Source organism: Mirounga leonina, unplaced genomic scaffold (genome assembly GCF_011800145.1).
Source record: "Mirounga leonina isolate KUSES-001 unplaced genomic scaffold, KU_Mleo_1.0 Mir_173, whole genome shotgun sequence".
NCBI classification, from domain to species: Eukaryota; Metazoa; Chordata; class Mammalia; order Carnivora; family Phocidae; genus Mirounga; species Mirounga leonina.
Genome location: NW_023270447.1, coordinates 79,826,012 through 79,838,894, shown reverse-complemented (window position 1 = coordinate 79,838,894; position 12,883 = coordinate 79,826,012). Strand labels below are relative to the sequence as shown.

At 54.9% G+C, this 12,883-nt stretch overlaps 1 protein-coding gene across 1 annotated transcript; it reads right to left on the bottom strand.

Annotated features, from left to right (window-relative positions):
* Window positions 1-2,864: 2,864 nt before the first annotated feature.
* LOC118020318 (group IIE secretory phospholipase A2-like) lies at window positions 2,865-6,547 on the bottom strand. Its single transcript, XM_035020230.1, has 4 exons — window positions 6,140-6,547; window positions 5,254-5,392; window positions 4,968-5,074; window positions 2,865-3,090 (listed from the first exon to the last, which is right to left on the bottom strand). Exons 1-4 carry the CDS (start codon window positions 6,177-6,179, stop codon window positions 2,948-2,950), a joined length of 429 nt encoding a protein of 142 aa, XP_034876121.1. The 5' UTR covers window positions 6,180-6,547; the 3' UTR covers window positions 2,865-2,947.
* Between the last annotated feature and the right edge of the window lie 6,336 nt (window positions 6,548-12,883).

Below are 12,883 nucleotides of genomic sequence, written 5' to 3'. Positions count from 1 at the left end.
GTGGTGGTGGGGTATAAAGAAATATATATGGCTGGATCACCGAGGCTGGAAAAGCAGATGACACCAAGCTTGAACGCCAGGGGTTGGTGGCCAATGGGAGCTACTGATAGTTCAGGGGCAGAGGAGGGAGCGACGTAATGGAAATCAAACTGGGGAAAGATGAAGCTGGCCTCAGTGGTCAGGATGGTGACCGGCTGGAAGAGGGAAGTCCTGATGGTGTAGTCTTGCTCTGGGAAAGCACTAGTATAGAATAATGTGTCCGTCTGCCGTTTGGCCACATCTGATGTGTCTCTATCTCCGGCATCATTCAGCTAGGGACCCCAGACAGAGGTCTGTGAAATCCTAATCAGAAACTCCAATGTGCTTTGATTTCTAATCACTTACTCAGCAAGTTACTTGATCAAACATTTCGTTAATAGCTTTTGTTGGGGGTTAAGGGGGAACAAAGCAAATCAATCCAAATCGTGCCATCAAAATTGGAGAAGCAATCTATGAGCATTCGGGTAACGAGTCCCATCCCCAGCCTTGAGGTAGCCCCCAGGCCTCATGCATCCCTTCGTTCATTCAGTGAATTAATAAACAGAAAGCACTTAGAACAGTGCCTGCTAAATGCCAAGACTTGATAAAGTGTCACCTATCATTATGGCTGTCGTTCATTCACAGAACACGAACGCTTACTAGGTGCTAGGCATTGTTCTGTACTTTCACAAACGCTAACTGATTGACACCTTGCCACAACCAGCCTGCCCGGGAAGCGTCCTTGTTCCATTTGGCCCCATGTCAGGGCTTTTGGGATTTTAATGGGCACGCAAATCACCCAGGCGCTGGGAAGGGTGGTGGTGGGGTCTTGTTAACCTACAGGTTCTGCCTCTGTGGGCCTGGGGTCAGCTCCGAGATCTGCATCTCTAACAAGCTCCCCGAGGATGCAGCTGCTCGTGTCCATGGGCTACACAGAGAGCAGCAGGTCTGGAACAGAGGCCACTGTTGCTGACTGGCTGAGCAGGGAGGTCTTGACCTGGAAACTGTGACCTCAAGTTCAGGGATTTTTCAGCCCTTTCTGCACGTCTGCTGCTGGCAATCAAGTGTGTGTATCCCAGACACATACACGAGATTCAGACCCGTTGATTCATTCACCGAACATTTATTGATCACTGGGAAAACAGGCTGCACCAGGTTTAGTTCGTAAGTTCCAGTTTCCACTCTGCCGGATGCCACACACCTGTCGGGTGAGCAGGTGCCCGTCCCGTTGCTGCCTTAAACGTCCATCGCTCCCAGAGCATAACCTCTCTCCAGCTCCCCAAGCCTGTTCCCTCTTCCTGTGCGGCTCACTTATGCGACGCATCTGTCACTCTGAGATGTTTGTAAGGGCTCCGTGGTTATTTCTCAGCATATTTATTATTGGCAATGCCAAGGGACTGATTTCACAAGCCCGGAAGCTACTTTGCCCCCCTGATGAAGGGAAATCCAGGTACAAGCTGAATTTAGGTTTCCTCCTCGCAGCCTAAACCAAGTGGACACCAGAGGGCGCCTCAGGACCACGCTTCCCAACAAATGCGCTTGCTCGCTTCCCCAATCCCACTGTTGCCCTAAGACTCTTTACCAAGCATCAGCATCATTCACAGTGGCAGGCGGGGCTCACCCGCTCCCTACTTTGTTTTTGCTAACATAGAACTTCTTTACCTTTCAAAGTTTATGATGATCATCCCTTTGATTTCTTCTCGGCTCTCTCCTGCCCTCAAAGTCCTGAAAGCTGCACACACGCCATGAAAAGGACAAAGGGTGTGAACATTTATTGCGGGTCTGCTGTGAGCTTTGTCCCCTCCACGTAGTACCTTTCCCCATGCTTGTCTCATTGAATGGGCTCATTCCCATCGGGACAGATTTTATCCGCATACTGTAGACAGAGAGTGGAGATAATTCTGTCCATAGTTAGAAGTAGAATCTGCTAAAGTACATTGCTTCCAGGATAGTCTGTATCCCACTTGGGAGGAATCCGTCAGTGCTTTGAATTCTTCGTGGCTCCAGAGTTAGATGCTGGAGGCTGACGTCTGTCCTCTTCCCCTCCCCGTATCAGGAGCCTGACCCGGCTTGGGCACGCTCACAGTGGACCTTCTCTGGGCACTCTGGGCTGTCCAAGATGACAGCCATACATGGCCATGCGGAGTGTCACTGGTTGATACCAACTCGTGAAGAAACACAGGCACACTGGTTGGGAGTGAGGACACCCTTGCAGGTAGAACTTCTCCTCTCTGACCCCTGGCCGCCTCTCTGTCAAAGGAGGGATTTGGATACAATGATTCTAGAGCTTCTTTTCACACTTAGCCAGTCTGCTAATGGGGAGTGATTTGAGGCCTGATGACATGGTGGGGACAATATTTTTAGATTGGTATTTTTCATACTTCTCACATGACACCATATGGCCAGATATATTCCTTCTGGAGATCGCCATTATTGTCTTGCATAAGATTGTAGAATGTTAGAAAAAGAGAATCACAAAAACTTACTATAAGGGAAGATGGAAAGGACAGAATGTTAGAATCACCCGCAGGGGTCACCGTGTCACATTGGTTCCTGCTGGATCCCCAGTGCTTAGCATGTTGCTGGCACATGGTAGAGACTCAAAAAAAAGTGAATGAATAAAACTGCAGACTAATGAAATCCTATAATGATAGAATCTGAGGATCAGAGAATATTAGAATTATGGGACAACATTATTCACTTATTCAGAAGAGGGAACGGAGATCTCAGGGCTGGGTTATAGAATCTTCTGGGTGCTAAAGGGTCCCTTGGCTCTTCCTAGGGGGACCAGTGATGGTCCGGGCCACAGTCTGGGAGCTCTCAGGGAGGGATGGGTGTGCGGGAAAGGAATTTTCTGCGGGGAGGGCCTTTGGTGTCAGTGCTGCCCAGGCCTAGGAGGCGGGGCGCAGGGCGGAGGTGGGGCCCAGCCCTAGCAGGGCGGCGTGGGACCACTGCACAGCTTGTTGGGGTAACGGACGAAGTTGCGGTTGTAGGTGCCCAAGTTGCGGCGGAAGCAGAGGGCGGCTGTCCGGTCACACTCACAGGTCTGACGTTGGCAGGCGGTTCTGCCGGCTGATGGGAAAAGATGAGTCAGGGACCCAGTGGCTTGGGCTTCCCGCTCTCTGGGGGGTCCACGTTCTCTGTCCCATTCTGCTGGAAGCCCACAGCTGCGGGGACGTTTCAGGTGTGGGTGAGAGATGGGGGGCAGGACGCTGGGAAGCTGGGGGAAATCTGTCCTAGCTGTTCTTCCTTCCTCTCCCAAGCTCACGCAAACCCCCCCCATCCCCCGCCCCCAGGCCGTCTGGCTGGCCCGGAGACCATGTGGTTCTCTAACGCACCTGCTCCAGCCCCAGGATGGATTTCTAGACAACCCCTTCCCCATGGGAGGCATGGCTGGTGGTGGAGTGTGGCCAGCAAGCTGACAGGGGAGCAAGAATGACACCAACTCAGTCCCAGGTGGCCTGTGGGTCCTGGAGCAGCCTGGGCCCAGACTGGAGCCTGCAGGGACCGAAGCTGGGGGCCTGCTCGGGCCCTGGGCCTGTCTCCATCCGAGGGGACAGAGCCCGTTTTCGTGGCATTTATCTTGGGGCCCCTCTCTATGTGTGTGCTCACACCCGGCCTGGGGTCAGAGCGGGCTTCGGCTCTGCAGGCACCGGGGCCTCAGAGCCTCCCCTTCTCCCCACCCCCTCTGTCTGCCCTCAGTGGCCCTGGCTACTCTCTGTCCCCAAGAACACATCTCACAGAAATGTCCAGGGATCCTCATTTTCCCTTCAAAGGTCAGCCTCCACGTCCCACCAGGGTTCTGCCCACATCTGCTATTCCAGCAAAACTCAGGGCTTTATCAGCCACATCGGTTCTTTTAGGTGGTTCTTGCTAGGAGCTGGATTAAGCCAGGGAGTGAGTGTGATTGGCTCCCTTTTATAGAGGAAGAAACAGGCTTTTGAGAGGTTACATCTCTTGCCCAAAGTCACCCAGTGGGGAGAAGGTGAAGCCCTGAGGCTCTGACCCTATTCTCCTGACACCTCTCCTCAATCATTCCCTCAGTGCCATCCCGGACAGGTGCCTTCCCCTCAGGGCCATCCCTTGCATAAACCTCTACAGATGGGGAGCTCACTACCTGTCAAAGCTGCCTTGCTGAGTAGATAGATAGCTGCAGGGGCAAGAGACCAGCTAAATTTGCCTTTGGTGGCTCCGCCCCCTCCCTCAGGACAGATCTTAGCGATCTGAGCTGTCTTCCTTGACCCTCCTGGGTTCTTCTGCCGCCCCCTCACTCGCCACCGCCTTCCCTCCAGGCTGCTCCTGGCTTTGGAGCGGGGAGGCCTGGTGCTCTGATTTGGGCTCCCTCCATAGGGCCCGTCTGCATGGAGCCCTCCACACTGTCACTTGGTCCAGGCCGCTTCCCTGGGGCTGGGGACGAGGAAAACTAATTGGTCCAAGTGGGCATTGGATCTGGCAAAGCTGAGCAAATAGGTCCAGCCTGACAGCCTCCCTGGGGGGGAGTCAGCCTTTGGCCAATGGGGTCTGCTGTCCCAAATCATAGCTCCAGCTCTGTCTGGGACTGTGCCCTCGAGGCTCTGTCCTGGGGACCTTGCTGCCTAGGCCCTGGAGAGGGCGTGTGGGTACAGCCCCTCTGGGCCTGGCTCAGCTCTGCCCCCTTTGCGCCTCCTTCCCAGAGGCTGGAGCTGGCTGGGCCTCTGGTGGGGCGAAGCACCTGCAGCCAGGGCAGGAGCCCATGGGTCCCGGGATCTTTAGACTGGGTGCCAGGCGAGCATCTGGGTGGATGGCCAATCCTCTACAGTGCCGTGATGATGGAAGACCCACCTCGCCCATCTCTCTAGCCCAGGATCCGGCCCTGATGAGGAACCAGGGGCCGCCATCAGGAGGGGGGTCCTGTCTGAAACTGCCCCCCGCCCCCCGGTGTCTGGGGCGCTCCAGAGCTGTTCACTTACCACAGAAGACGTTGTGCCTGCTGGCAGAGAAGAGATACCTCTCCAGTTTGGGTTCACAGCCCAGCTTCCCCAGGCGCCCATAGCAGCAGTCGTGGGCATGGCAGCACCTGGAAGGGTCACGGGCAACCTGGAGGGGCCTGTGAGCCAGGCTGGGCTGGACCAGGGGCTGCCGGGGGCCGGCGGAGGGGCAGGGCTCAAAGGGGCTCAGAGGAGCGGTCAGCCTCCACTTGCCAGGTGTCCCGCTCCTCCCCGCCCTGGGAACTCCCGCCACGGGCCGCCTGCTCACCAGTCGGTCTGGTCCACCGGCCAGTGGGCACCGCCAATGCCACAGTGACAGCCGTAGTCATTGTACTGCAGCGCTGGCTTCCCCGTCACCCTCTCGATCATCACCCCGAACTGGACCAGGTTCCCGCCGGCCAGGGCCACTGCGGGCAGCGAGGGCAGAGGCCAGCAGACCGGTCAGGGCCCTGCCCTGTGCGGCCGGCTTCCCCCGTGTCCCCTCCAAGTCTGTGTCCAGACACCTCCCCGGCTGTCCGGCCCACCTCACCAAGCACCCTGCTCCCAAAAACAGTGATGTAGTCAGTAATAATATCCCCACGCTGTCCATCGTGCTCAGCCAATCGGGACACCGCACCCAGTGCCCCTCCCACCCACCTCCCTCCTCTCCAGAATACCACCCACCCATCCTCCTGCTTGCCCCCCTCTGCGCCCCAAATGTCTCCCAGGGGGTCCTGATCATTTCCCCAGGCGTCAGCTCCATGCCCCCAGAGCACTCTGTCCCTACCAAGTCCCATCAGATGCCACTGGATCGGCTTCATGACCACCAGGGCTTCCCCGAATGCCTCCAGATCCTGCTGATACAGCAACGGGGGGCAGGTTGGAGCCAAAAATGGAAGGTAATGGGGAGGGGGTGGAGCGCAGGTGGCAGGCAGGAGCCTTGTGTGTGCTATCTTGGGTCCCCACCAGCCCCTTTCCTGTGCCCTCCCAGGCCACCCGGGCTGCATTCCCCCCACCCCCACCCCTCCCTTCTTCCCTGGCCAGTGCTACCTCGGGCACAACTGGCCTCGAGATGACCGCCCGCACCTTCCCTAGAGCCTGGTTCCAGGACCTCCGGGGAGCTCTCGGTTCCCAGCCGGGGAGGAGGAAGAGGAAAGGTCACACAGGTCACTTACCCAGGAGGCAAAGGAAGGTCAGAAAAGGGGGAGGCTTCATCCTGAGGGGAGGGGAGGTGAGCAGGGGGCAGAGGAGCTGAGCTGTAGGAGAAGGAAGTGAGTGGGGTGCCTCTGATCTCAGGGCACCTCCCCAATTAGTTAAATACTGGGTCCTTGTCCACTCCCCATCATTAACCCCCAAGTGCCCAGTGATGCAACTATACTTCCCAGTCTTTGGTCAAGTTCCCAGGGGAGGGGCCAGCCTGGGGCCCGTGGACTTGGTTTCCAGGCAGTTTTCGGGGAGCAATCCGTGGCTCTCTCTTTTCCCTGCTTCTCCCTTCACCTACCCTTTCCAAAAATCATGGTGGGCTCGCTCCTGCTGGCTGGGCTGTGAGCCAGGGGCTGTACCAAGGGCTTTTCATTCTTGCCATCTTTTCCTCATCCCCATTTTACTGATGCCACAAGTGAGGCCCAGAGAAGCTGCGGAACTTGCGTCCATGTGGCCAAGTCTGTCCTGTTTCCATGGCACTAGCTACTGCAGCATGCTCTCTGCTCCCTGTCCCCCACCCCAGCCTCCGTGTCACCCAGAGGGAGAGCGCTGAGAGCAGCCTGGCCGCGAGGCAGGACCCTGGGGACCTGGAGGGCCATTTGTCCAAGATCGAATAGGCCAGAGGCTGGGAGCTCAGCCAGCTGAGCTTAGGGATTTTTCTTCATTGTTCTTTCCTAGGCAGGCTCCTGCTTGTTTGACAAGCAGTGAAAATGCTCCCAGATGTGACTTCTGTCTCCCTAGATCCCCAGACAGTGGTGCAGTGTGCAGCCGTAGAAATAGGCTCTGTCTGAGTCAGCTGGAAAACCCACATTCCGGCATGGACTGGAAACTTCCATCCTTTTGATATTATCTTAGGGGATGGGTTGGGGAGACGGTAGCCCCTGGCCCAGCTTGTCTCCCAGCGTGAGCTGCTGTCCCCATGGTAAGGTCAGAACGCAGAGGCCAGGCTTCAGGGCTTGGCTAGAGGTCGGGGGGATAGAAGGGAGGGCCCAGCTCTGCTGGGGCAGGAGATTGCAAAGTCCCACTGGTCATGGGCGCGCAGTGGCCTCGGGGGCTGGCTGCTGTCCATGCCCCTGAGTCCACGCCGGCAGAAGGGGAAGCAAGATGCCCCCCTGTCCTGGCCTGCCGCTTCCTCCTGCCCTGCACCCCCTGTTCCTGGTCTGGAGCGGGGATCACTTGACCAGCCACTTCCATCAGCACAGGACCTGGGAGCTGCCTGATCTGCAGCCTCGTGGTCCTGCTTCCACCACTTAGGCAGGTCCTTTGCTTTGCTCGTCTCCTTAGTTTTCCTGTCTGTATTATGGGGGTGGAAGGCATGCCCACCTTGCCTCCTTCCTGGGAGGATGAGGAGCTCAAAAGCAACCAGGTGGTTGGCCCCCTCTGAGTATTTACTATGCACCAGGATGGTGCCAAAAGCCCTTTTCAGGCAAGATCTCAAGAAGCCTTCCAACAGCCCCATGACGCCACCGCTCTGATCATCCCCACTTTACCGAGCAGCAAACAGAGGCACACGCCTAAGTCCACAATGAGCCAGAATTTGGGCCCAGGCAGTTCAAAGGGCTTACCTTGTGCCTCCAGGAGGACTGGTGCCTAGCATGCGTGATATTTTTAGGGGCTCCCAAAATGTTTTAATTTCTTTAAAATCAGAATGACTATAATCCAGCCTGGATTATATAGGTCTTCTTACAAATGCGGTCATAACATTTGCTTTTCACTTTTTTTTTTTCTATTTTAATGGAAGAAAGTGACCATGAAAGCAAAAGTCATGTCGCCACCAGAGACTGACACCAGGCAGAAGGCCTGCCGCTCAGGAGCTGGTCTGGCGTGGAGGCTGTGTCTCACACTGCAGGTGGGAAGGACTCCCCACCCCCCCGCCACCCAACAAGATCTGTGACGCTATGGTCAAGGGTACAGGCCCTGGGCAGGTGCCACCCGAGGAGGGGAAGAGATGGTTGGGTGGTGGGATCTCTGCCAGTGATTTGGGATTAAAAGTTTTTAATGCAAGGTAAAGCCGGGTGAACACTGACCTAGCTCGCGCCCCTCCCATTTCCTGCTCCTGACTCCTCCTGGAACTCACCCCCCCTCGATGAGACTCTGGGGGCAGGCCAGGGAGGTGAGTGCACCTGGCCAGGATCACCCAGCAGCCGTGAGTCACGGTCTCCAGAGAGGGGGCTCCCCTTTGCTCACCACTGCCTTTTGATTTTAACGAGGGCCCCTCCTGGCAGCCCCTGGCTCCTGGCCTGGGTCATGAGAGCCCAAACAGTGAGTCACTGAGGAACTAAGTCTAAACAACTGAAAAGGAGCTTTGATTCCTGGGAGGTTTGGCCCCTAGCCCTTCCTGCAGCAGCGTAAGGGTGTTTCCCAGGAAGGGCCGGGTTTCTGAGGCAATTCCTTTGGTGAGCCATGTTGACTCCTGGCCTGGCCAGGATGGGGCCCCTGCCAGCTTCCTCCATGTGCACCTGGGGCAGAAAACCAAGGACTGTGGGGCCAGAGCCAGGCAGGGAAATCCAGGCGGGCTTGCAGGCAGAGGTGTCCCCAGCTGAGGATTTGGGGGTCGGGGGTTTGGGGAGGACTCAGACTCGGAGGAGAGTTTCAGGCATTTGGGACACGTGGTTGGTTTTATAGTTTTCAGACAGTGACACAATGTGGTGGAAAGTGCCCGGGTCTCTGCATCGGCAAGATTAGGACTTGAGTGTTTGCTCTGCCACTTAGGGGCTGGGTGGCCTTGGCCAGGCCTGTCACCTCTTTGGGCTTAGCTTTGTCAACCATAATAGGGGGATAATTGGAACTACCTTCCAGAGTTGCGGACCGGACAGAAAGGAAATGAAGGGTGTAGAGTTCTCTCCCCACAGATGTCGGGCCCCTCCTTCCCTTCCTCCTTACCTGGCCACAGGGGAGACAGCTGCTGTCCCAGGAGCTCCGAGCACCCACCCCCGCTGGGGTGGAGCATAGGTGGCTGGGCCCCCAGCGCTCGGACAGGATGATGGCCCCCACTTGGCGGATTTTAACTCCTTCGATGGAGGCTGGTCAGGGGGAGGTGAGTAGAAGGAACAGAGCCGAGTCTCAAAGCAGCGTCTTCTTTCTCCTGGTGTAAACGCGTTTCTTGTAGCGTAGAAGCTGTTCCACTACCACCACCACCATCATCTTACCATTTCCTAAGCCCCAGACGTGCCACAGGCACCAGGCTGAGAGCTTGATCTCGTCACCTCTGTGGCTTCCTTCGGGGCCCGATGACTCCTGCAGGCGTCTTCCAGCAAAGTGGGGTAACCTTATTCCTGAAGGGATTCGTTGCCTCTTCAGTCAGTCACCATACCGGGGACTTCCTATGTGCTGGGCAGAGACCGAAGAGCCACACACTGTGATTCCAGCCCTCAGGGAGCTCCCAGTCCAGTAGGGAGACAGGCATTAGTAATTACATACTGAAGGGAAACTTACAAATAGGCATAAGTGGTTTGACAGGATGTTCCATGGGCCTCTGAGAGCATTTATGGGGGTGTCTGTTCCAGGCAGGGGGCCAGTGAGGGCTTCTGTGTGGAAGAAATAGTTTAGCAGGGGTCTCAAGAAGTTAATCGGGCGAAGAGGAAGGCAGAGAGAGTTTAGTTAGAGAGACAGCCTGTGCAAAGGCCCTGTGGTCCGAGGACATGCATCCAGGAGGGGCTGAGAGGCGGCTGAGGTAGCTGTGCTACTTACTGGGGGGCGGGCCTCAAAGGGCATGATTCACTGGGAAGCTGACCTCGGGAACTTGACCTCCTATTCACCCCACGGTATGCCTTTTGCTTGAGCCTGATGGGCAGGTGGTCTAGAGCTTGCAGAATGCTGGAGAGGGCCCCGGAGTCTCCCACGAGGATGAGGCCCCTCTCGGAAGGAGATCTGTGGTATTTTCATCCCAATGAAGAGAAGCTGTGAGCACCCGAAGACCAGGGAGACTTGTCCCTCCGCTGGGAACAGGCTTTGTGTAACTCTCATCAGGCAGCTGGCTTCTCCCATTTGTGACCGAGGGGAAAGGACAAGAAGCCTCGGTGTGGGCCTGCTGTCATCTTTTATAAGGTCACCCAGGTCCTTGTAAGATGGCACAGCTGCGCCTTGTTGGTTTCTGTCCAGGGAACAGTGGACGCCAATGAAGGGTTTTACACCAGGAGGCGTCCTGCTCCTAGCCGTGTTGAGACAAGATGGTGCTGGCTGCCGAGGGAAACAACAGGGGGGGACACCAGCCAGGAAGAGAAGCCCAGTTCACGGGTACTGTCGGCTCCAGGATGGCATGGGCCGCATGCATCGGGTCACAGAGGGGCTGTGCTGGGACAGACTAGCTGGGTGGTGGTGTCTGAGAGATGGTGTGAGTGTACTAGGACCACGACTGTGTTCACTGAGGCTTCACAGATGCGGGGGTCTTGGGGAGGGACAGGGAACAGCGGACGCTCATCCCATGAAAGTCCCACTGCCCCAGGCTCACCCAAGGAGGTAGAGGGAGGGGGGACTCAGGGGAAGAGGGATGCCCGACAGGTGCAGGCAGGTGCCTGGTGAGGTACAAGTGTCCGTGCGTTTTGCTGGAATGCCTGTGTCTCTGAGCGCCTATGTGTGTGTGTGTGTGGGGGGGGACACATAGGCCCCTGCCCACTGTGGGGGACCCCTCTGCTCCTGAGTGTGGTAGTGTCCCGATTGAGAGGACGCTCTGGGCTCTGGGGTCAGGCTGCCTGGCTTTACCATTGGGTAACTGGATACTCTTGGGCAAATGACCTCACTTCCCATGCTCTCAGTTTCCCCACCTGTACAGTGGGGATAATAATGGCACCCATTCCTGATATGGTTGGGAGTTCATCCAACAGTACCTGCAAAGTGCTTAGAAGAGGAACCTGCCCTACAGGAGCGGTCGTACTAGTTAACACAGATTAACTAGCGGGCCTCCCCTGCAAAGCCCCTTCCTGCTTGGAACCCCCCCTCCCACCCCTTCTTTTCTGGAAGCCTCCAGAACCTGTTCGGCATGGTGGTGGTGGGGGTCGCCCCTAAGACTTTAATGTTTATGGGGTCTGGGTCAAGAGTACATGTGAAGATCCCCATGCCGTGTGTCTAAATATTTAAAAATGATCAATCAAGCTGCCAAGCCGCCAAGCCACCAAGGTGGGAAATAAAGTATGTTCTATCCTTCTATCTAAATATACTTTCCTGACAACAGGTTAAAGATTATATGGAAAGCCACAGTTTTTATATGATGGAAAGTCAGACATTATGTCCAAGTCGCTCGAGTTTAATTATTATTGTGTGTGCCCTGGTGTTCTGTTGATGGGCTGGCCAGGTTTGAATGACTTATAGAATATAGACATATGTACTTCACAAATGATTGTGCCTTAGTTCCATAAAGCTTTTCTTGCTTTCATTTCAGCAAAATCTCCACTTACGTTATAATCAAATTTTTACATAATTTTTGCTCCGTTGACCGTAATGATCTAAATGATTTTAAAATGTAATTGTATTCAAAGTGTATCAAACCTGTGTTTCATAAAAAACAAAGTAAATCTAAAGAGAAAAATTAAAATTATTTTGGTATGTTTGCAAAAAGATTTTTCTTCTAAAATACTCTAAACTCTCTATTACAATTAATAGGCAAAATATAAATTATAGCCAATGAATACCTAAAATTTAAAATGATTTGAATAAAGTTGACTCTTTGGAAGCATTTTAGTTGAAAGGTAATCACATCTTGCCAAATATTTTTTATTTTTTATTTAAGATTTATTTATTTATGTATTTGAGAGAGCGAGAATGAGAGAGAGAGAGAGTACATGAGAGGGGGAGGGTCAGAGGGAGAAGCAGGCTCCCTGCTGAGCAAGGAGCCTGATGCGGGACTCGATCCCGGGACTCCAGGATCCTGACCTGAGCCAAAGGCAGTCGCTTAACCAACTGAGCCACCCAGGTGCCCCTTGCCAAATATTTTTTAAAAATGAGACTTTTTGCCATTCAGGTGGTCAGTGTCACACCGCTGCCAAAGTAAAGCATTATTATTACCACATGTGTTACGAGTCGACCTGCATTATATACATTTCCCAGTGATGTGCATTGTTTGATGTGGCCCAGTGTTCCTTAGTCACCCTGTGAAACTGGGGTCCATAAGTGCCTCGACACTGTGACTTGGAGATGACCAGGCACAAGAAAATGGATGTTTGGGAAGAGGCAGAAGTGATATTTGCTAAGCAAGACCTGGTGCGTCTTCCAGAGGAAGGGTCTGACGGGGTCTTCCATCCCGGAGCCCCCGCAGCCCAACCATGGCCCCCAACGACCACGTGGCAGCAGGCGGCCCACGGCCTTCTGAGATTTCGATGCAGGTGCCTTTTGTTGCCAGGACACAGGGCAGGAGATGCCGGGAAGTGGTTCACCGGGCTGAACGGTGTTAATTATGAGAACAGAGCAGAGAACTGCAAACGAGGAGCCAAGAGGCCAGGAACGGCGCTGACCCAGAGCTGGGTGCCGGCCAGGGCCAGAGGCGCTCAAGGGCCTTCCAACAAATTTGGTGTGTGTGTGCGTGTGCGTGTGTGCATGACTCTGTATACATGCATGTGTGTATGTGTGCACCTGTGTGTCTCTGTGTGTGTGCATGCACGTGTGTCTGTGTGTGTGCACGTGTGTGTGTGCATCGGTGTGTCTGTATGCATGCACGTATGTCTGTGTGTGCATCAGTGTGTGTGTGCATGCACGTGTGTCTGTGTGTGCATCGGTGTGTCTGT

Bases quoted from the DNA above. Each gene is read 5' to 3' on its own strand.
- LOC118020318 (XM_035020230.1), bottom strand. From the start codon at position 6,179: ATGAAGCCTCCCCCTTTTCTGACCTTCCTTTGCCTCCTGG. The intron at 5,393-6,139 runs GTAAGTGACCTG...CGCTGCCCGCAG, and splicing joins GACCTTCCTTTGCCTCCTGG to TGGCCCTGGCCGGCGGGAAC. The intron at 3,091-4,967 runs GTAAGTGAACAG...TTTTCCCATCAG, and splicing joins CAGGCACAACGTCTTCTGTG to CCGGCAGAACCGCCTGCCAA.